The sequence below is a fragment of the Saccostrea cucullata genome, unplaced genomic scaffold, assembly GCF_032062105.1.
Source record: "Saccostrea cucullata isolate Sc308-1 unplaced genomic scaffold, CSIRO_AGI_Scuc_v1 ctg43, whole genome shotgun sequence".
NCBI lineage: Eukaryota > Metazoa > Mollusca > Bivalvia > Ostreida > Ostreidae > Saccostrea > Saccostrea cuccullata.
In genome coordinates, this window is record NW_026934231.1 from 782,955 (window position 1) to 807,500 (window position 24,546).

The 24,546-nt window shown below is 30.6% G+C and overlaps 2 protein-coding genes across 2 annotated transcripts in view; both read right to left on the minus strand.

Moving 5' to 3' along the window:
* Nucleotides 1-200: 200 nt before the first annotated feature.
* LOC134240320 (homeobox protein EMX2-like) lies at nt 201-16,078 on the minus strand. The gene is made up of 3 exons (XM_062722425.1): nt 15,616-16,078; nt 5,134-5,306; nt 201-512 (listed from the first exon to the last, which is right to left on the minus strand). Exons 1-3 carry the CDS (start codon nt 16,076-16,078, stop codon nt 339-341), a joined length of 810 nt encoding a protein of 269 aa, XP_062578409.1. The 3' UTR covers nt 201-338.
* A 7,444-nt stretch (nt 16,079-23,522) lies between these two features.
* The window catches only part of LOC134240291 (sideroflexin-5-like), a 19,490-nt gene continuing 18,466 nt past the window's right edge, over nt 23,523-24,546 (minus strand). Inside the window, exon 12 of the mRNA XM_062722396.1 lies at nt 23,523-23,933. Coding sequence (XP_062578380.1) covers nt 23,856-23,933 — 78 coding nt within the window. The 3' untranslated portion in view covers nt 23,523-23,855. The remainder of the gene's footprint in view (nt 23,934-24,546) is intronic.

Below are 24,546 nucleotides of genomic sequence, written 5' to 3' on the forward strand. Positions count from 1 at the left end.
AAAAACAAAAGGAAGATAAAATAAAGATTCATATTTCTATTTGACTAAATATATATTTAATAAAGACCAATCAAATTGTATAATTCATACCAGTCTTTTATTATATAAATGAAATACTTTAGTATATTTTAAGCTTAAAGTTTTGGTACATGTATCTAATATCTTTTAGTTTTATCAAAATAATAAAGATAAATGGCTTATCATCGAGATTCCTTCCATGTTTACAAAACAATCTGTCGGTAATTTTCCCTCAGATTTTGTGTAAGGCAGCACCATGAATTTCTTTAAAGAATCTAACACTTTGAATATCCCTGAGGTGTTTCGTCCCTAGTTTATTTTTAAGAAATATCATCATCGTCACTTTCTTCATCAGAGTGTTCTGTAACATTTAATATCCCATAATCCTCCTCATATCCATTCTGAGAACTTCCGGGCTGGTCTACATGCTCTAATTCACCATCATGTTTCACTCTTTTGAACTTCGTTCTTCTGTTTTGGAACCAAACTTTAACCTAAAAAAGAGCTTTTATTCAATTTCTTTTTGTATTTGAATCCATATAATACAACTTTCAATTACATTTAGCTCATCGATAGCTAAATTAATTAAGAATTTTAAGGTTTACTTTACAGAAAGCTGAATTTTCTTTTTAACTTAAGATCAGACGATACGTTCCTCATATATCTGGTTTGTATATTTTGAAATGCGTTAAAAATATACAAAATGTAAATGACATTCTGATTCCTTAATCAGTTTCTAGTCGTAATTAAAAGATTGAAACTCGAAAAGATATAATTTTCGAAAATTAAGTTTTTCCCGAACGGATCATATACGAAACACTACCCTCTTTTGCACAAATGCCTGGAGAGGCACCAGAATTTTTTGTGTGTAAATGCATTAAAGTAGCAATACTTCAATGACAAAATCTTTGGAAAAACTATATATTATTGAGAAACGTATCATTTGGCCTTAAAATATTTACCGTGCCAGAGGTATTTTACATTTATTAGTAACTTGGTATTAATATAAATAAAATTTATTTCTTAATGGTTTCTTCGTAGGTTTTAGTACTTGTTGAATTCTACATGTGAAAGAGTTATTTAAGGGTATCATTTTATATTCTTAAAAACGACTCAAATAAAAACGTTAAGGCATAGTCTTCTTTAAGAAGTTTAAAGGTTTTTTTTCTTCAAAAATTCAGTCCAAAATGTAATTGCTGCAATAAATTATCGCAATATGATACGCTGGTCCAAAACAAATTATAATTCTGTTCACGAGAATCATTGGAACCAGACTGGGATAAAGCAACCACACAAAGACTCCCTCTGAAGTTTAAAATGAAATTAGAAAGAATTATATTATACCGAATCCTTAATGTAGATGTCGGCAGTCCATCATTTGCCAAAAAAGCCTGCCTCATGTGAATAAGATTTCATGCAACACAATAACGTTATCTGCTGGTTAGAAGATTCTCATTCAAAATGACGGGCTCCTGGGCAGAAAGGAATTACTGACTGCTCCCTTTCAATTACCCTTCATAAAATTTATCTAATAAATACTAAACATGGACATTATCTCGACATTTCATTTCATAAGTTTCTTCTGGGACTTGCTGATATACTTGACATGTGTTTAATAATCACGGGGAGTTGAATATGGTATTTTGAATTACAAATTAATTTTTTTACAGTTGATCAGGCTGGAATACTTGGCAGAAGAAAGCATTACCACACTTATTCAACTATATGTAGAGGGATTAAATCCTCATTTTCTATATGATTTTATAATTGCAAAAAAATATCCTATTTCATTAGGTATCATATGACAAATTTACAGTTTTATTGTCTAGAAAATTTGGATCTGATACACTGTACTAGTATATAGAGCGCATAATGTCTTTGTTTTGCGCTCGAGGTTATTTAGAAAATATGAAACAATATATGTATTTTAAAGTTATAAACAATAAATAATGAATGTGTCTCTTGTCGAAATAATAAAATATAATTTCAGGATATATTTTAAAGTTTTATATATTAAAAATAGTTTTAATAGTATAAATGTTTATACTAGATTTACTTAAACAAATTCATTAAAGTAATGACTTTTTTAAACACTCTAAAACACTTATCACATTTTTTTTTGAATTTAAAATTTAAATAATACACTGGAATTGTTTTGATTGCTGTTTTGGATGATTCTTATAAAACTTACAAATATTACACATGCCAAGGAATTATTTATGTTTGGGTGTATGTGTCCTATTTTCCGATTGGACAGTTATAGAAGGACATTCTCTGTATGTCATACTTGTCTTATTTAAGGTTAAGCTACCAAGCCACACACATTGGAATCGTGACCTCTATTATCACGATCTTCATCACAACCATAAACTGATAAACAAATTATTTCCAGCTCCAAAACCATTTGGAAACATTAACGGAACTAGCAAATGATAATTGAAAAATCTTTTGTTATCTAATACATAAAATGACAGTTTAAATGACCGTGAACACTGCGCTTAACTGTCAACGGACAAGAAGAATATGGACGAAATAAATGAAACGTTATGTCTACTGACTGAAGAACAGCATTGATAAGAAGGGTCTCTGAATTTATTTACAGTACAGAAGAAAAACACACATAGGATTCACATCTCATTGAACAAATTAGACGGCTTAATTTATTCAACATTGCCACTAATTTAATTGTTTTCTGTAATTTCCACCAAGAACCTTTAGACTGCAGATAACCCTTTTTACGATCATCACTTCCGCTCTGCACAAACTCAAAGCAACCATGTGATCCAAATGGACGATAAGACTAATATGGGTATTGAATGCGCTGCAATAGGCTTGAAAATGAACAAACTCGAGATCAAATTTCTCTTATCAAGCAATCTTTCATTATGAAAAGCATGTAAAGTACGAATATAAATTGTTCGTCTTTTTGCTAGGGAATATGGGATTTTTAACAAGGCACACTTTCCAAATACTTATCTGGATCTTATATAATGCTACTATGGTCTCATAGATTTTTTACATTAATCATATCATATGATAATAATCATATCAAACATGCATATTTATATATTTTGATGCAAAAAAAAATTATAACTATGACCAGTAAGATCTAAAATATTTTTTATTTGTTTCATGAAATGACATACCGTAAAATAAGGTACAATCAATTTTCGGAGGGAAAATTTTACCAACAAAAATAGTCATCCTGTCTTTGCAAGATTGTCTGTCTGTTTATGTTTTATCAATGAATCTTTCTTTTGTAATCTTAATAACACGAGGTTTTCAGAGGTTGACTTGAATTCACATTCAAAAAATTGTTAAGATCACATGGTGTACATTTTAAATTTTGTACATTTCTCGATATGTTTTATTGTGTTACAAATCTTGTGCAATCAATGACTGTTGATTAATTCATATACAATTCCTTGTTTTATTTATAATGATTTTGTCAATGTTAACAATATGAAATCCATATAGCATTGACTTGCATTTTAACTATGATGTAATATATGTGTTGAGGTTATGTTTCATCAAAGATGAATTCTTTTTCTTAAAAGAAAAAAATCAAAAGTAGAAAACAAAAATTTTAAATATGGATAAATATAACTAAATTAGTATTATTATAAAGAAAGTTTCTTTCTTCGAATATGCTGAATAAGGTCTATGAGGTTATGCTATTTAGTGTTTTTATGATTACAAAATAGCAAACGTCTTCACAATTTACTGAAATCAAAGACAACATATTGCAACCTAGCATTTCATGATAAATAGGAAATCAATTATATGCGCCAAGATCAAATTTAAAGTGGACGGTCTTTACCTGGCAAAATGTGCTGATGAAATTGATAAATTCAGTCATAAATGTTTTCAAAAAGATTGTAGATCTCTTAAATGTGAATATGTTTTTGTAATAACGTTATATTGGTTTCAATTTGCGTAAATTGTCGCGTGCTTCAAGATGTTTATTAGACATTGTTGACACCTCTTAAGAATGGCACCTCAAATTAAGAAATCATCAGTAACTGCTTAACCAAGTCATAGATTTAGTCAGCCATCTACCCTAACTTCCCAAATAATGTTGTTTCCGATTTACTGGCAAACATTTCAATTAAGGGTGATTTGTTCGTGCTATGGATGTGTAATTGCGTTATGAGCGTTGTTACGGGGGGCGTAATGAACGACGTATTATTCAATATATGGACCAGGTTGCTCTTCGAAACAAACATCAAAGGAAAAACAGCTTATCGAAATCTTTTAGAAGAATACAAGACTATTCCTTGTAATTTTAAATGAGGAATATTTTGTAAAGATGTTGAAATGTTTTTAGCATTTTGTTTGAAAGCAGACAGGTTAATTTATCATGTTTTCTAGGTTTTTGTTGCTGACATTTTAAAAATATATGGTTCAACTTAGTTATGTAGTTTGACTAATCAAAAGCAGATGGAAGGGCTATGACTTTACTCTTACAAAGGAAACATATATATATGAATTTCAGACAAAAAAGTTTAAATATGATAAAAATGTGCTTCATATACAGATTAATATGGATTAAAATTAAAATGAGCGAAAAAATAGAAAGTCATATGACATAATCCTGTTTCTGGTTAAAAGAAACATTTCGGTTAAGGGAATGTTGATCAGAGCTTTAGATAATTTGAACTTAGCTGTCATGTAAACTTTCTTTCACATAGATTAAATTCAGAGGACATTTATCTGAGATTCAGACAGATGGAATAAGATGACATAAAGATGTGATTCAGAAATGATACTTATCAAAGCTTCAGGTTTACTAACTTTAGATGAAACTGGTATGAACAAAGGACAGTTTGAATAAAAACGGATTTTATCTGAGGTTCTGAGAGACTGAGGTTGGATGAAGCTTATTGAGCTTTAGGAATACCTAACTTTTTTCAGATGCTGAGTCTTGATGTCAAACGCAAACAGAATTTACCTTAGTTTCTGAGAGGTAGAGTCATGATGCCAAATGAAGACGGCATTTACCTGAGTTTCTGAGAGACTGAGTTTAGATAACGCTTATTTGAGCTAAGGAGAGTTTGTATGAAGACGGAATTTATGAAATGTTGAGTCTTGATGCCAAATGAAGACAGAATTTACCTGAGTTTCTGAGAGGTTGAGCCTTGATGCCAGATCCTTTCTCTCCTGACCTACAACATAATGATTCTTCTCAAATGCGTTTTCTAACTTCAGTAACTGGGAAGGGGAGAAAGCCGTTCTTATCCTTTTTGGTTTGCGATAGGGATGAAAAAACATTCCTGGTGCAGAATTACCTAGAAAAAATGATTTCAAATTATTTTATGTTGTAAAATGTACCAAGGTATTTTGTTTAGCCATACCATCCTAAATGTTTTCCAAAACAGGCATGTTAGCGATATTATACTGAAATTTAATAAATGTTAAATTTTGTCATCACATTCCTTTTCTAACATGATAGTCAGTTTCTTAAATACAGTTAATGAGGTATATCTTTCTTTCTGATGAACATTTTTCTACAAAATAAAATCTAAAAGCTACAAAAAGATTATATGTGATAAAACTAGTACCCATTGAATTGTCTGGCATGAGTTACCATTTATTGGTGGGAGTAAATCAAAACTAATCAGTACACGCGATCGGAAACCATTATGTCTCCCCGAGTTCAGAATTGCAAAGTGAATTGCTGTACAAAAAGAAAGAACGTTGCTTTTCATAAAGAAGTCATTTTTAAGCCAAAGACACGATATCCGATAGAGCGATCAGCGTGTCACTTTAGGGTGTAATTAATAACAAAGCGAATGGAATCACCTTACCGTACAGTAACCAACAAGTCTTTAACAAATCAATTAGCAGGGGAAAACAAAACTGTAAATTGATTTAAACAATGCTGGTGAACCCACCTACTCGTGATAAGGGTCATTTAATACCCCGAAAGGAGAACTATGATGGCTCCAAATACACCTCATGACTCTGTAAGCCTCTCCTGAGACCCGTGTAAAACTAGTACTAACGATCAGTAACTTTCCTCTGAATTTGAATGGATAGTTAATTGCAAATCATGTAGAAAATTTAGAAATACTTTTATTGTAAGGCACATAGAAAATTATTTCACAAGTTTTTTTCAACATGGAAAACAATTTATTTAGGTCAAAATATTCCAGGAAAGAAATGAAAAGCGCACTAGTCACAACAAAACACTGCATTACAATAATATAATATTGAATATGATTTAATCATATTTTTATTTACATTGAGACAGGTCATTACAACTTGAATACAGTGCACAAACACAGTCATTGTGTCTTTTATTGAAAAAAAACCCCAATATAATGTGAGTTTCGACAATTTCAAAAATACTCATGATGTATTCTTGATATTATTTTCAATAACAATGAGTCTGCTTTTTAAATGTAAATTGCTGTCTAAACACTAAGTCATTTACAAGCCGTCCTTTTATGATTATAATAAGTATCTTATCCTGTCTATCCTTTTCAGCTATTGACCAAAATGAAACATAGCTGAACAAACATTGAAAATTAGATGAAAGTTCAAACTTAGATCTGATGAAAATGGCGTGTGAAATTAAGTGACGTCTGGTGTTAAAAATTATTATAAGGTTTCAGATAATGAAACAGAAATAAGTGAAATATATGGATAAAACGAACAACATTCTAACTCAAAAAGTTCATTCGATCAATACAAATACAAATCAGATGCAGAACAAAGAAGACCTCTAAAACATGAGGAGGGATCAAATGCCATGGAAGGAGTGAGCATCCCCTGCCGACCGATCACGTCCATCGCGTGCTTCTTGCCATATGCGGGTTTATGTTTATCCAAATGTTATCATATATTTGTATGAAATTATAATTTTTTCATTACTGTTATTTGAATTTACTTAGCAGTAAGATTTTCTTTATTCAAAGCACAGGCACCTGACGTTACTTATTTTTCTTTTAATAAAACAAATATACCCATACCTAATAATAAACTATTAGGTATGGGTTTATTTTTTTTTTAGTAAAAGAAAAATAAGTAACGTCAGGTTCCTGTGATTCAAAGGGAAATATTATTATTATTATTATTATTATTATTATTATTATTATTATTATTATTATTATTATATTACATTATTAAATACTTTTCATCATTGAATTTAAATTTAAAAGATATTGATATGCTCCAAATCTCTGGAGAGAAATTCAATGGTAAATAAGAGTTCCAGACTTTTGATAAAAGAAGTAATCAAAGTACGTATAGTATCTAATTACAGACAAGTAGTAAAAATTCAAAAGTGGTTGCCAACTTCAGCCCAAAAGTTGGCCTTATAGCAACACAAAAGTGGAACCCAGCTCGTCTCTCGTGTTCTATGGGCCTGACGTAAAGTAATTCACTTCATACATAATCTTTAAAAAACTAAAATTTACTTTAGTAAACTATAATAAACTGATGTTAAATCGCATTAAAAGGAAATGCCGAATTCTTATTGTTATTCAATGTGATTAAAAACTGATTATTAGCTAAGAAATTATCTCTCGTTTGTTAAGTTTGACAATCCTAATAAAATGTATGTCCTCTTGTACAGCTGTGGTTACAGGATATAAAGGTCCCCAGAGGTCCATGACACATCTGGTAATTAGTAAGACCAATACTGAATACAGATAGCAACTTTAATGACATTAATTCTTACTCAATGACACACTGCATCCGTCAAAGACATCAAACGAAAATTTTTTTAAAAACAAATTTCTACCATTGTATTTCTGAACTTCAAATCGAATGCAAATGAAATAAGCTGTTCTCTTTACATATTTATTTCGTAATTCAATGACCCCCTTAAAATCCTAAATCTAATGAAAGAATAATCGAAGTTGGATAGAAGGAGACGACTTAATTGGCTTACAGGCATTTGTCGGAGTACAAAACTGTGCTTATGTTTGCTGTAAGCAAATACGATTTAGGTACGAAATATTCATCTTTTGATTCTAATGGGTTTAAATTTCTGAAATAAAATATTATTTACAGTAGGGATTGAGAATAATAAATGACGATTTGTGAGGTAGCAAATTGTGAGGCTGTTGACACTTAAAAAATGAGTTGTTGAATCGAATGAGCTTGGAGAACGAGGATCAAGAAATATCCACCCCTCCATTCTTTGAGGCTATATTCAATTTCCTTTGTACAAGAGAAAGAGTTGATACCAAGTTATTGGGCTTAACCATCTCTTTTTCTATGAATTGAAATAATGTCATTTAAGACATTTTTATATTTGCAAGATCGAAAGGTGAGACTTAATGGTATGAGTTGAAGAATGGCACTGGTTTGCCAGATTTATATGGTATAATACGTAATGTGCGTTAATAATCAATGCAAGTCAATTATGCAGGCCATTTGAAAAGTAATCGTATTGACCTTCTGTACCTTGCACAGATGAGCTTGGGCTGTGAATAACATTAAAAATTTCCCGTACTGTACTCTGAAAAGTATTCACAGAAAAAAAGAGGAGCTAAGGCTGTAAATAACATTAAAAATATCCCATACTGTACTCTGAAATGTATTCACAGAAAATAGGTGAGCTAAGGCTGTAAAAGACATTAAGAATTTCCATTAATGTACTCTAAAATGTATTCACACAAAATAGATGAACTAAGACGATAAATAACGATAAGAATTTTCCCATGCTGTACTCTAAAATGTATTCACAGAAAAAAGATGAACTAAGGCTGTAAAGACATTAGGAATTTCCAATGCTGTACTCTGAAATGTATTCACAGAAAATAAATGAGCTGTGGTTGTGAATAACTTTAAGAATTTTCCATACTGTACTCTGAAATGTATTTACAGAAGATAGATAAGCAATGACTGTAAATAACATTAAGAATTTCCCATACTGTGACTCTAAAATGTATTTACAGAAAATAGATGAGCTATGGTTGTGAACAACATTGAGAATTTCCCATTCTCTGCTCTAAAATGTTTTCACTTGGAAGATTAACTTTAATGGCATTTATGAATTTGTGTTTAAATACATAAAGAAATGGCATGTTTATCGTATAAATTCGGAGTAAGAAAGTATTTTTGTTTAAACCAAATTTTTTTTTAAAGTATAAAGCCAAGTTGCAACTTGTATTTTGAAACAACTTAAAAAACTCATACTGTTGATGTTGTAAATAAAAAATTGATGAGGGGAAGAAAAAAGAATAAATAATGTTGAATGGATTAAATCTGACAGATAAATTTAGATGTAAGATTTACAGATATCTACTTGTTTCCCTCTTCTCTTTTTGATATTAGTTTAATTATTCTAGTTTTTTTGAAAGATGATTTTTTTTCTGCCACTGTGTAGGTTAGACGCAGTTACATGTATACGAAACCTGATAAAACTGATCACATGACAAGTAATAATAACACAGAGTATATTCAGGAATTGTATTTTATTTAAAATAAAAGAATCCATTTGCAGAAAAATTGCATGGCAGCATGCGAATAAGCTTATGTAAATATTTATTGTTTCATGCGTTTTGTTTAGTGTCCATTAAGCCCCAATATCTATAGTGTTTCCAGAAATAATTGAGATTTTTTTTTTATAAATTGTTGGATTAATAACAAAAAATATAATTTAACATTATCTATTTTATATAATGACAAACCCCTTTACTTTTCAATTGTACATACAGTTTTGAAGGATAACAATCCATATACTTTATATGCTTCCTGTTGTCTGCTGATGTTCAAAATTAGCGTATTGCTTTTGAAAACAGAATGCCTCTTTAAACTATGTATTAATAAAAATTTATTAAATTTGTTGATATTTCTGATACAACATGTGTTCTGAGTATTTCGCGGTCGACTTTGTACAGTGTGGTACTAAATTAAAAAAAAAAAAGAAGAGGCAATTAGTCAAGAAAAATAATTTGAAGGCCTAGTATAAAAATAACATTCACATATAAAGAAGGCTTGATATTTGCTTATGAAAAAACACAAAGTGCTAGCTGATAAACGGTGTTTCATTTCTAGTTCTATTATCTTTTTCCCTTTCCAATTTTTCAATGTTTTGTCACAAAATGAGTGAATGGTAGACAGTGAAATACTTAGTCTTTCAGATATATTGCTAGTTTTGCATTTTGAAAAAAAAAAAAATAAAAGAATATCTATAAAGGCTTCAGATTTTCAAAAGCACTCATTTTGAACATTAGCAATTGAATATACAATGTAGTATGAAAAATACTAGTGTTCTATTTAAAAAAAAGACAAAAATATTGCAAAAGAAATTCTCAATAATTTCTTGGAACACTATACCTGTCTGAGTAGCTTATTTCGAACAATGTTATACATACTCCTTTCATTTCAATTGTCATATAGTTTTCAAAGAAAACTGTAAGCCATTTCTTCGCTGAAACACATGATTTTGATAAATGAAATCTCAAGTAGGATTATCATAAAATATTTACATTAGCTGTGTTTTTCTACTAAGCCAACTGTGAAATTGATTTGAAGACCATTTTCGTGTATACTCACGCGTAGAAATATACACGGAGAAACGTGCGTTAGCGTGACGTCACAATGAGGCTACAGAGATGTTAGAAAAATGCAACGATATAGGGCAGCGAGAAATTCAAATATTGAGTATATTTTAGTTGCTTCCAAACATGTAAAATGTAAATATAAGAAATGTTTTGGTGTGAATGATACAGACTTGCACATAGGCATATTTTTCATGAAGTGCTAGCGCGCTTCATGAAATATGCCTACGTGACAAGTCTGTGTGATTCACACACCAATAACTCACACAAAACTTAAAAACATTCCTCAATTAATACAAAGGTAAGAAGCTGGTGGTTTTACAGACAATGTATTGTTCTTAAAATATAAATGCCACTACTACTACTTCTACTACTATTAATATTACTACTACTACTACTACAAATATCCATCATTTGTATAATAAACAAATAGTCGGTATATAGATAAGAGATATGCAATGTTCCAAAATAAGCATTTTTAGCACATGTTTACCATGCTGTTTTAATTAATATCACTTTGAATACTTCTTTCGAAACATGTATGTATTTTTGTAAGGCAAATCATTTGTAGCAGAATTTTTTTAAACTGACAATATTCTAGTCCTTTTGTAACTTAATTTTCTCGTCTTTCAACGTCTTATAATATAGAGATTTATGTTTTATTTTGCAATTTGTTTGATATTTTTTAATGTAATAAATGCAAAATCAATTACATTCCATATTGAAATTATGTTTTTCATGTAGAAATTATAATCTTTTCATTGCTTTAATCTTAAATGTACAAATAAATAATAATGATGATAAAATTCTAAATAAAAAAACTAATGATAAAAGAAGCAATAGCAAGCAATCATGTTTTTAACTCTCCTCCTAAACGCAGATCAAATCTATTTCATCTAAATTATTCAATACTATCTTACACATGTATCAGTACTAAAAAAAATGATAACCTTAAAAAAATTTAAGCATCAAATAAAATTATGCAAATTGAATAAACAAATTACATAATTGACAGTAATCCTTACATTTTGTATTTGTTTTCTTAGAAATAAAGACTGGTTATTGTATTATCTTTGTAAATCACAGCATACCGTCGCCCTTGCACATCTTCACAGTTCACACGAGACAGTCCTTAACTTGTTTTTATGTTAATTATCCCGTGTTAATTGACAATCAGGGTAACTGATATGATGTTTACATGATAGGACACCATACCAATTATTTTAATGTTCGATAAGACTTCGTAATGGCTCTGGAGGCACGGTACCAAACATGGACGAAAGATGAAGAATTTTGATAATACTCAGTTGTTTGTTTTTTTTTTCCTTCGAAATAATAAGATATAAATATCTTCATTTGAATTATATGCTGTTGTTTTATTGAAATCCTTTTTTTTTTTTATATAAGAACTATTTAAATAATTGAATACGACTAATTTCAGTATCTTTACAAGTAAATAAATAATATAAAAGGAAATGGTTTTCACATGAGAGTTACTAACTAAAAGGCTTAGTAATATTTAATACCAACCATGTTTTTGTCCAATAACAAAGAGCAGACCCACCCTGCTGCTTTAAAAAATTGTAAATATTCAAAATAATTACAAAATTCAAAATAAAACTTAAAAGCAAACAACATTTTGTTTAAATTTGCTAAGGAAAAATTATATTTTATATAATCCAATATCATTCCCTGAGCATATGTATTTCAATCATCCCTTACTTTACCATCTTGCAGCATGCAGAATGAAAATCTTATCTTTTTTAAGCAGAGAATTTTTAACTTCTGATTCTTTTCCATTTCCTTCTACTACAAAATATTATCCTTCTACTACATAATATTATAAATTTTGAATTTAATGGGTGGACGCAAACGCAGAATTTACCACATTCAGTAAATTTTCATAAACCACCCAGTAATTCAAAACTTATTACGTAAAGAATACTTTGAATCCCTTGTGTTTTTGTAGAAGAATGAAAGAAATTCATCACTATTTCTTTAGAATAAAAAAAAACCCAGAAACTGGTAAAAAAAAAACAAAAACTAAGTACACATTTATGCCGAAGAAAAAAATGTGATAAAATTATTGCATTAATTTCACTTTATCAATTTTGATTTTTGAGAGAAAAAAAAACTAAAATTAAAACACAAAACTGCCAAAAAATTTTTTTGAGTCTATGATGTGATATACCTGTACACTGAATAAAAATAACTAGTTAAAGTCACTAAGAAGACTTGTAAATTTAATGTCCGTACAATCACTACCTTAAAAGTAGTTTTACTAGGTATTGGGTATATTTACTAGATAATATTAGTAAATCTCTTATTTATAAGTAACTTTTGTTAGGTTATTTGGTATCTAAGCGACCACAGCTCCTCTACAGAATGATTACTAATCACTTTTAATACTGTACTAGGCACACTAGTAAAAGTAACGAGGTATTTCTCTCAGTGTAATATTAATTAAATAAATGGCATCAAAGTTAATAAATGTACAGCAAAGCTGAAATTCAAACTTTCGTTTGAATGCCTCATGCATTTTCTAAGGAACAGATACATGCAGAATCAATCTTCGAACAAAAAAAGTAATAACAAAGCAAGACCCAATGTGCAGATGAGAAATGAAGTACTGAAATATTCTAAATAGAACCCTAGAATGGTATATAGTTACATTACTAGATTGGTCAATTCGCATGAAATTAAAAAAAAATAAATTAAAGATATGAAACATATTAAATGGCATGTTATTTTAACAAAATATCAAATTATTTCAAATGCTAAATGCTGATACTGGGGGAAAATAGTTCTCTCTCACATGCAATCAAGAGATTGATATAAATAACAATGACAGGAGATTGCAGGTTTGTAAGTACACTTAATATATTGATTAAACAATTTCTTTTAAATATTTTAAGATTTCGGTGAATCTGCGTTCAGAAAAACAAATCCAACAATTTATTTTTTTGTACATAGTCTAGTCTTTTCAAAAATAATTAAAGCAAATTATATAAAATTAGTGAGTTCATTAGGTAAGCTTCAATTTGAACAACTAAAAGATTACTTTGAAGTTTTTTATTTAAAATGTAAAAAAGTAGATATTTAGGAAATATATAGATAATTAGAACCATGCAATGCATTACAGAAAGGGACACTTCCATACCGTTCACAATTCAGGTCTCCAACAGAGAAAAATGCATGAATACCGATACGAATCGGTCAGGCGCTTACTATTGTATGTGTTATACACAGCATAGACAGAAAATTACAGAAATTGTCGACCCTTGATTATATTTCAGAGAGAAAAGGGAAAAATCAGTAAAAGCCACCCACAATTAGATGATCTACATGCTGGTCATTTTGTCTCGGACGGTGTAAATCTTTTTTGTTCTTGGAGTCTTTCTCTGGTGCCATTCTACCAAGATTCTATCAACGTTTAGCCCTAAGTGGTGCCAGTACAAGTTTTCTCCAGAGACATTGGACAGATAATGTTGGGTATATTTCAGATCGACGACAGCCACACACGAAGAAACGAAAAAAATAAATACATTTCCAAAAGATTGAAATACATTAGCCGATTTAGCACATCATTTTCAATCTAATTGTTTTAGTAAATACCACCTCGCATTGTCTAAAGTCATGTTAACTCGTTAGATCAGTCTTATAAAATTTCACTTAAGAGAGTGTTCGGGTATCGAGTTCAACTTAAATGGCTCCCCCAAGTCATTAATTTACTGTCAAGACATAGGGAATTTTTTTTTCTGTCTGTCCTTATTAAAAACTTTAAGAGAAAATGTCGCTTGTATATCATCATTTTCAAAAGACAAAGCCAATGATCATAAACAAGTAGAATATCAAAATAATAGGCACTCACTGGTATTGCATAAATATGTTTCGAAAACAATGGAGTTATAGGATTCCATTAATAACAAAACAGACAAAACTTAAGGCATAAATTACGACTCCGATCAAGCAGCAAGTGACAGGGAAAGTCCTATGACAATTTTTATGGGTAATTTCCGTCTTAAAAATAGTACATTTATATTATGAAAAAAAAGTCTTAAACGTAAGAAAAAAGTTTAAATTATAATGGAATGAACTTCACCTTTCTTTTTTCAATCTCTCTTTCTTTCGGTTATGACTTTTGCTAAAAATGGTATTTATACATCGTGCCATTGAATAAACACCAATAAAACACTAATTAACAGAATAAAACGCCATGTATAAAAATTAACAAGATTTAGGAAAATATTTAATCCTGAAATAATCGCAGACGTGTAAATATTTGTGCAGAGATTTTTTCGAGGTTGGGAAAATACTTTAGTAAATACTCTGGACACACAATCTAATGAACTTCAAATTCTTTACATCTAGAATTGAAGTTTGGCAAAACAAAATATTTGCATTTTATTTCTCATTTCCGCCAGAGTCTGGTTTTGACTCTGTGATTTTGTTGGACAAAATAATATATGCTTACACTACTGTAGCACAAGGGTGCCACTGCAGTAAACAGTAAATGCAAACAATTTACGTTTTCTTTGGTGAATCAGACAAATTATTATTATTATTATTGTTATTATTATTATTATTATCATCTAAAAAATTAAAATAAAGAACATTTATTGATTCAAAATCTTTTCTGATGTTTAAAAACATTTTTTTTTTCATTTTGAGAAAGCTCATTTTCAAAAAATATAAGGGTAAAAATGACATAACGTACAAGTTAAAACTATCACTTTTATTATAATTTGTTCTATGATTATTACACAATTAGATTTTTTCAGACATGTTAATATCAGTATGTTATTTGTATAAAAATATATTCCTTAGGGAAATACATATCTATTATTGATAATATTTCAAGTCTACAAATATCACTTCGCTTTATTGCAGAAGCATTTTTATCATATTTAACTGCATTGAAAAAAAAAAATTCTTTTTATTTTTAATAAGAATTTCAAATTTAAACCCAAATATAAATGATCCAATATAAGATGAAAAATATACCATTATTTGCTATTCAAAACATTGACATAAAAGATTAGCTTAACGTTGAAAGAACACTTGAAAAATGAAAACTTACCAAACGGAAATCCAAAAATATTGGACTGTGGGCCTCTGTTTACTAGCCAAGGGTTCATTAGGGTCATTTGGTCTGATATTGGAGTCCAGAGTCCTGGAAAACTGGAGTTCATCTGAGGTCCGCCATGTTGTGGTACACTGCGAGACAGGGTAGATATGGAAGACAGCGTGGAACTATGTAATGGCAGAGTAGATTGGCCTAAGTGTAAAATTTCCGGGTAGAGGGTCCCCACGGTGTCTCCTGCTAACAATAAATTCCGGATATGGAGTGGGACAGCTGGATGTAAGGGTGGAATTCTGCCATTAATGGCGGAAAGTTCGCTCCGAGATCCCAAACCTGGTCGTAGATATTCGGCTTCGCTCCGAGATTGGGGTGAGTTTTCCCGCAAGGAATCACTTTTATTTGAATTGATGATTGAATCAATTGAAAATCCATTTGAAGTCTGTTTAGATATGGGCAACATTTGCGAATTAAATTTTTAAAATATGTAAATTTCCTATATTTTTCGTCGATGATTTTTCCTTTAAAATATTGATGTCATTGCAACAATTAAAGAAAGCTATCGACAAATCATCATTACGAAGATTCACTTCTAATTTATGGAGTCGAACTAAACTAGAATTAAATTAATTGTTTTGAGGGTATGGCAAATAATAGTAGCCACTGAGCTTTCGGTGCATTTGCAGTTTTCGCCTTTTGGAAACCATTTAAAGGTGACAAGGGGTGTAATTCCGTCATCTTGCTTTTTTGCTTTTTTAAAAGGCATTCAATGGGTCGTTAAATCGTGGACAGTGATTGGAGGATTTATCACTTACGTGTCTATCCGGGTCACTGCGCTACCTGCCGTCAGATGGCGGGTCACCAAATCACATTAAACTCTCGACCAAAAATAAAAACATCAATATTTCTCACAATATTTCATTCTGATCAATGAAAAATCATATTTAATGGCAAATCCGACAGAAAGGATTAGCCTGCAGTAACTCACGTGTTTAGAGAGCGGGGCTTTACGGAGATTTGTTTGAGGGAATTACCCTTTGAATTATAATGTAAATTGACAGGATAGAATAAACACAGAGAAAAGAAAACAACATTCTAATTAAACTGAAATTGTAATTTCATTTTAAGAGCAATGTTACTGAACTCCAAGAGGCTGTAAGAGGTAATATAATAGTTTTCTTTTTCAATCTATAATCATGCAAAGATGTATTATTAAGTTTTTTCACCCAAATATTTTGCATATGAAAATGAATTTAACAATTGTGTAAAACTATACTTTAATTCAGTAAATTGGAAGTAAACGTAAACACTGCTGAGCTAATTGGCGGTCAAAAGGCAATGTGTTCTAGAATACAGTGACTTTTACCGTTAATTCCCAAACGATTATAGGGAACGCCCCCTGTCCCTCAGGCTCAATTGGCCACTGGACATCACAATCAGAAAGTCTTTGATCACTGACCATTCTCATACGGGTTGTAGGTATAGAAACCATTATCTAATCATTAAAGAAGTCGGACACATTCATAAAGAAATTCAAATTAACCGTATCTCTTTATTGTTAGAATGTGATGTGTACTGTATCAAGAGATAGTTTATTATTAAGTAAGGCTTGAATAATCTTTAAACTAATTGCAGTTGTGATTCTATTGATAAAGAGAAACATTCTCATGTGAATGTACAGTTTTGTCACTTTATAAATCACTAATTATAAACAAGTGTAGCCAATGACCTTTTCTCCAGTGTAAGGCACAACTCTTCAGAGTGTAGAATGCGTAAAAAAATTCAGGATTATCATTTAAATCATTAAAAAACATGTATGAAAAACAAATCACGAAAAAAAATTAATTTCGTTGTCTTTCAGAAATAACCCTAATGTTTTGGGATTTATAGAGGTTAGTCGTCATCTCCTACAATACGCAAAAATATATTAACTTTGTGATTGTAGCATATAAAGAATAGAAAATATATATACATGTAGAACTGCAACTTTTACACGTAAATCGAGTCTAATAAAATAAGGCTTAATTAAATAAGAAATTTAATGAAATTCATTTTTTTTCTTACTTAAGAATTGAATATGGTCAATACCTATCAAATGGTAGATAAAATTCATGCAGTGAAGTAGTAAAGGACTTAATTTTATCGCAGAGGTTTTGTTTCGTTCCATGTTGCCTCAGTATGATGTTTATCATGATCAGAACCTGTAACCTGTGGAATGCGATAAAAAGCAGAAAATGCATTGCTTATATTTTCTACTGATATGTGTATTTAAGGGTATTCTTACACGATTCTCATGTGCGATTATATGCGTATAAACATTACATGAAATCATGTATGAATTTATGATACGCAAAGATCATGTAGCACTGTTCCTATGTATATGAAATCATCTTAAAATAACATGATAAATCTCTTTTTGATAAGGTCTGACAACATGTTCATCGAATGTTTTTTGTATGCTTTGTAATGTATCTAAAATATTTAAAATTATTATTTATATTGTTATTTCTTAGCTATTTTCAATTTATGTGTGTATTTTTAATAATTTTGATATTCAAAACTGTTATATTAGCTACTTTTTAAGTGTTTTCAATAACTGTCATTTTTTCAAAAAAATAAGTCCTATGATATCCTACAAAAATGTCTGGTAATACTACTTGTAGTACACTTCATTTTTTGTGATAAAACTTTTTCTTTTCATTTTTTCACAAATCCTTGAGACAAAGAAATATATAATGTTTTAGAATAAAAGTTATAGAATAGTCTAAATGCAATATTCATTTCCTTGCGTATGCAGACTTATAACTTTTAAAGCATTTGGTATATAATACTAGTATCATGTCGGAAGAAAATAATTTTACAATATAATTTTTTTAAGGAAATGTTTTATAAACATTATGCCTAGGTTTGGTGCAGCGAACCTATAACTCGGGGCATTTTGTATAAACATGTATAACGACACAGGAAAATGATTTAATAATGAAATAGTTCTCGAGATAATGCGTTGGTTCGGCTCATCGTGTGTGATATTTTGGCACGTTAACGAACAAAATTATTTTAATTGCCAAATTAACATTTCAATATTTCAATGATTCTTGCTTAAATCTTTTAACTCTGCAAATAATTCAGTGTGGATAATTTTAAATTGAAATTCAATCACACAAGAGAAGTATTCAATGGAAATGTTTTAAAAGCAATGGTGACAACTTCTATACTTTATAAACGTGACTTGTCTGGCGTTTTTTTTCTTATCTCTACCAGTACCCGATCCTCTCAGATAACGACAGGTTTCTCGGGTTTTCATCTGTCTTTAATTCTGAAGCAAATGAACTTTTTCTTGTGTCCATAAAGGGACATTTTTTTTCCATAATGGCAAGCCCCTTGTTTAAATATCTTTTAAGTTTTTAATTGAAAATATTAGATACAATTTGCTATTCCTAGTTATTGCAGCTCCTTCATTCAACAATTCTGTGTGTCTTGTCTGGTTACTGGACAAATTGCCCTCTAAAAGACACGGATTTTTCTGAAAGGAAGTCTTAATATAACCCCAGAAACATACACCAAAATGTAACTGGTAAAAAAAATTATTGAAATTGAGTTGGTCTACAATTTTATACATATTTTTCTTGTGATAATATGACTGTGGTTGAGGTAAATATTTGTTAACGACTTAAGTTAACAAGAAAGTTATCACACAGTAGCACGCAAACACATGCATTTATTATAAATATTAGTCTGCAAAGAATCCATTAATATTTATTATCCAAATACCGCGAATATCCACTCGAACACCTTTTTGAACTAAATGTGGACATGTACGTTTTATGTCTGAATGTTTTTGTATTAACAATACCGTCCTCATACTCACAATGTTTACTGACATAAATACTAGAGCAGCCAAATTTTTATTCATTATTTACCCTAACTTTCTCCACAAAATCTAGTTTTGAATTTTGAAAAAGTCAGCATGATTTTTGTCAAGATGGAAATTCATTTTTTTTTATCAAAGTACTAGAAGACGCAAATTTACGAATCACTTCATTTTAAAATGCATCTTTTATACGTGTATTACATTAAAACATTGTTTGGAAGACAATTTAAAAAAAATATAGCATAAACTTTTTTAAAAAATAAGAATTTCCTCGCCCAAACTTATATACAGTAGTTTTTGCCAAATTTGAATTTGATTTATAAGAAGACATTTTGAAATTTGTTAAAAATTGAAATATTTCATAAAATTTATTTTAGAGCAGCCAATTTTTTATTCATTATTTACCCTACACTGTAACTTTCTCCACAAAATCTAGTTTTGAATTTTGAAAAAGTCAGCATGATTTTTGTCAAGATGGAAATTCATTTTTTTTTTATCAAAGAACTAGAAGACGCAAATTTACGGATCACTTCATTTTAAAATGCATCCTTTATTCGTGTATTACATTAAAACATTGTTTGGAAGACAATTTAAAAAAATATAGCATAAACTTTTAAAAAAAATAATGTCCTCGCCCAAACTTATATACAGTAGTTTTTGCCAAAATTGAATTTGATTTATAAGAAAACATTTTGAAATTTGTTAAAAATTGAAATATTTCATAAAATTTATTTTTAAAAAAATCATTAAAGGAGGGGGGATCTAAAGAAAAGATATAACACATGTTTAGAAAATTGCATTATAAAAAATCATACTGACCTATGTGTATCTATACAGTATGTATGTAAATTATCTGTATTCTTAACAAGAGTAGAATAATCCCAATTAATAGTACATTTTTTTTACAGACATTTCTGGAAATTGACAAGTTTTTGAAGCTTTAAACATTTAATTTAACTTTGTTCTCTCAATATGTTTTTGATATTGTTAAGGGCAACACGTAGTCTGTCAAAAAACCCAGACTGCTGTCCAGATCTAGAGACATCCACATTTTACGAAAGTTGGTGGAGTTGCCAAGTTATATTGAAATTCGAGCAAAACTGTAGGAGGAGTAGCACTTTCTAAAATTGTTTTCAGACGGACGGACAGACAGACGGTCGGACGACGGACACTTTACTATCGCATAAGCTCTTCTGGTCTCTGACCAGGAGAACTAAAAAAACAACAACAACAATAGTTATGCATATGCACATTTAATAAACAAATGTGTAGTAATGAACTTTTACGAGGAGCGCTGACTTTTACAGTTGACGGCTTACTTTTACACAAGCTCAATTACGGAAGCTCTTTTAAGATATAAATATTTAGCTCACCATATACACCATGTATATCCCAACATGCGGGGTGTATACTATGTTGTGCGCGGGGTGTATGCTTCCGAAGCGGGAGAAAGGGGGTCGATGTATGTTATTTGTCCGTTTTCTCAACTTACGGATATTTTTCGCCAGAAAGCATATGCCTACGGAAGAAAGCATTATCTAAGGAGTATATGGATACCTATGAATCCACTGGACACCTTCTAGTTTTATCAAACACCTCAACACAATTCCGAGAATCGGAGCAAGATTGACGCTACACAGTGTTTATGATCAAATATCAGAACAAGGCTTTGCTGTATCATCACTTTTATATTATTGTTAAATACATGTTTACAATGTAAACGTTTGTACAAATTGTCTGTAAATAAAACAGTTCGTATATAAAGATATTGACGAAAAATCAATGTTGTGTCCGGGGTGTATGCAACATGTTGTACGCGGGGTGTATACCCCTCTTTTTACTCTATAGTATCATCGTCCGCAATATCATTAAAAAAAATCCTGAAGAATTAACTTTTCTGAAAGTTCTGTTTATTTTTTTTAAAATTATTCACCAGTTTTGTAATAGCACAACTTCAGGTTCATGAATTCGATTTACTGGAAAAAATTGATTCTCTTTCATCGTACTTTTGGCTTTGCATGCACATGGAAGTAAATGTACAGGGCACTTTGTTTAACTGTTTAATGTGATAACAAACAATTCATCCCTTCTTTCGATATAAAAGCACCTTATTCAGATCTTTCCTTAAAAAATGCTTCACACATGCATCATTTTGAACATATTTAACATTTTCTCATAATTTCTGTTTAACTTTTTTCAATATTTTTTAAAATGACATTGAAAATATTTAGCTTTTTGTAATGTCATAAAGACCGCAAAAATGTTCTCCTTCATGTAGTATTTATATGCTTTGTACTTTGCCCCCAGGAGCCCATATTTGGAAGTAAACTATTTGTTTTATATTGAGGCATTGTATTGTACTGAGTATATATTTTCTAGGAATGGGCCCGGGGAGGGTGTGTTTGTGTCTTAGGTCATTTTTTTTGGCATTTTTTTTTTTGGGGGGGGGGGGTAACTTTACTACGTGTATATAATATTATGATAATGAATTAGAGGAGGAGTGAACATTAATTGATATTAATTACACGTCAACTTAAAATTGTAATTGTACCTAAAAGTTTTTTTTCAATTGTGCATGCCCCTCCGAAAATTGTCGTCCCTTATTACAAATGTGCATTTTTATAGCCAGCTTTACATGTTTATTGTGATTTGTAAAATATGAAATCTTTTCAGATAAGGAAAAATGAGTTCACATATTGCGAACATTGAAAGGAAAATTAATATATCATACAGACACGTAATATCACCCCCCCTTTTGTTCCAGACACAACTTTTCACTACAGAAAATGTTCATCGAAAGTCAGGTTGCCCCCCCTTTTTTTTTGGTTGCAACATGGTCAAACAATAGTTATGTAGTATGTTTAAGTAAATAAAGGAGAATTGGTACTGAAAAAAAGATAGGACCTACAACCCCATTTGAAATAGGAGTTTTGAGTTTCGATAAGTCCCCCCCCCCTTTTTATAGCTAGTCAACTTATGTCAAGTTTTTTTTTTCAGGTAACCCCCCTTTTCACAAAAAAGGGGGGGGGGTTACATCATTGTCATAAATGCTTCAGAATACATGTATTGATAACATACAAGTTGCAGAAACAAAAAGAAATTTTCATAATACACCATTCATGTAGTGTTTCTATTATTTTTTTCAGGCGAAATATTTAGATTGAAACTAACCGAAGGGCAAAGTGTCCTCAATGCAGGGTTTGGGGAGGGGGGTGGGCGAGGGCCCCCTTTGGAGAGATTTTATGATTATGTAGATTTAGACCATTGCGCCATCTACAATGTAGCATTAATTCAGATAACAATCGCTTCTTGCACATCTAGCGCCTATTATGTTTGAATAATTATGATAGTTTGTTCTTAATTTTTTTTATTCTTTAGATTTTTTAAAATTTAGTTAATTTGTCGTATACTTCAGTAAGTTTATGGAAATTGCTTTTTGGTTCAGCATTAGTAATAAGGTTCTCTATCAACACTATCTATCGCTTATTAACCTGTGATAGTAATATTTCCATACACCCCGCGTACAACATGTTGCATACACCCCGGACACAACATTGATTTTTCGTCAATATCTTTATATACGAACTGTTTTATTTACAGACAATTTGTACAAACGTTTATATTGTAAACATGTATTTAACAATAATATAAAAGTGATGATACAGCAAAGGGTTGTTCTGATATTTGATCATAAACACTGTGTAGCGTCAATCTTGCTCCGATCCTCGGAATTGTGTTGAAGTGTTTGATAAAACTAGAAGGTGTCCAGTGGATTCATAGGTATCCATATACTCCTTAGATAAAGCTTTCTTCCGTAGGCATATGCTTTCTGGCGAAAAATATCCGTAAGTTGAGAAAACGGACAAAGAACATACATCGACCCCCTTTCTCTCGCTTCGGAAGCATACACCCCGCGCACAACATAGTATACACCCCGCATGTTGGGATATACATGGTGATATAATTAAACGAAAATAATGGCTTATTTCAATGCAAATATAAGCTGTCCTCAACTCCTGGCCTTCACATGAAGTGCCCCTAACATCATACACACTGTACCTATAACCACTAGAAAGATTTCTTATGTATTATCAGTTCTGTACCTCCGTTTCTACAACTAGTTTAAATGCCCAAGTAAACCGCTAACTGTAGAAGTCAGTGCTTCTCGTAAAAGTCCAATTGCAACTAAAGACGCTTATATAATATAAAAATATATCAGAATATAAATACAGTTCACCCATTTTGACCAATATACATGTACATTGAAATACTAAATATTCACATAACACGTACATTGTACTTTGAGATCGATATCAAATTCCAGATAGTTGGAATATCCGAGATACTGTTACGGTTACTGAACGAGTCATCAAAGTCCCTTATTATATATCAGTGTTGTCTCGTTTGTCAACTTTTGGATCTCTGGTTCCAAGTGACTGGTAGAAATCTACAATTTATTTTCTAAGGCATGAGACGGGAGATTAACTCCAAAAGACTTTGATGCAAATTAATTAATATTATCTGTATCATAAAGTGTACCATTATTATTCATTCGATAAGTGAGATGTTTCAAGAAATTTCGTCAGCGTAGTTTGTTGAAAGAATTTGAACCGTTAGATTTCCATGTTCTTTCGTTATATATAGATGATGTAATATGATGTAATGTAATGAGGCGTATTATGCAGAATCAAGGAATATTGCAGATAAAAAGGACTCTTTCCAACTTTCCAAATTACATACATGTTATTCAAACAACTAACATCAATAATCACTGAATACCAAACAAAAAACGAAATCACACGAAAAAGCATTGTTCTTAATTGAATATTTTTATCTCTCTCTGATAAAATGCAAAAGTATATATTGTGTAGAAACACCCATTAATTAGATCTTTCTCCACCCAACAATTAAGCGTTCTAGTAACACAGACCAATTACATGTTCATCACGTGCAAACCACGGAGGATAAATAACAATTAGTGGTAGAAGTACACCACATTATGGCCAGTTTTTGCTTATTCGTCTCTGTACCTCGATCCAAATTGAGAATCATTCTGCCAA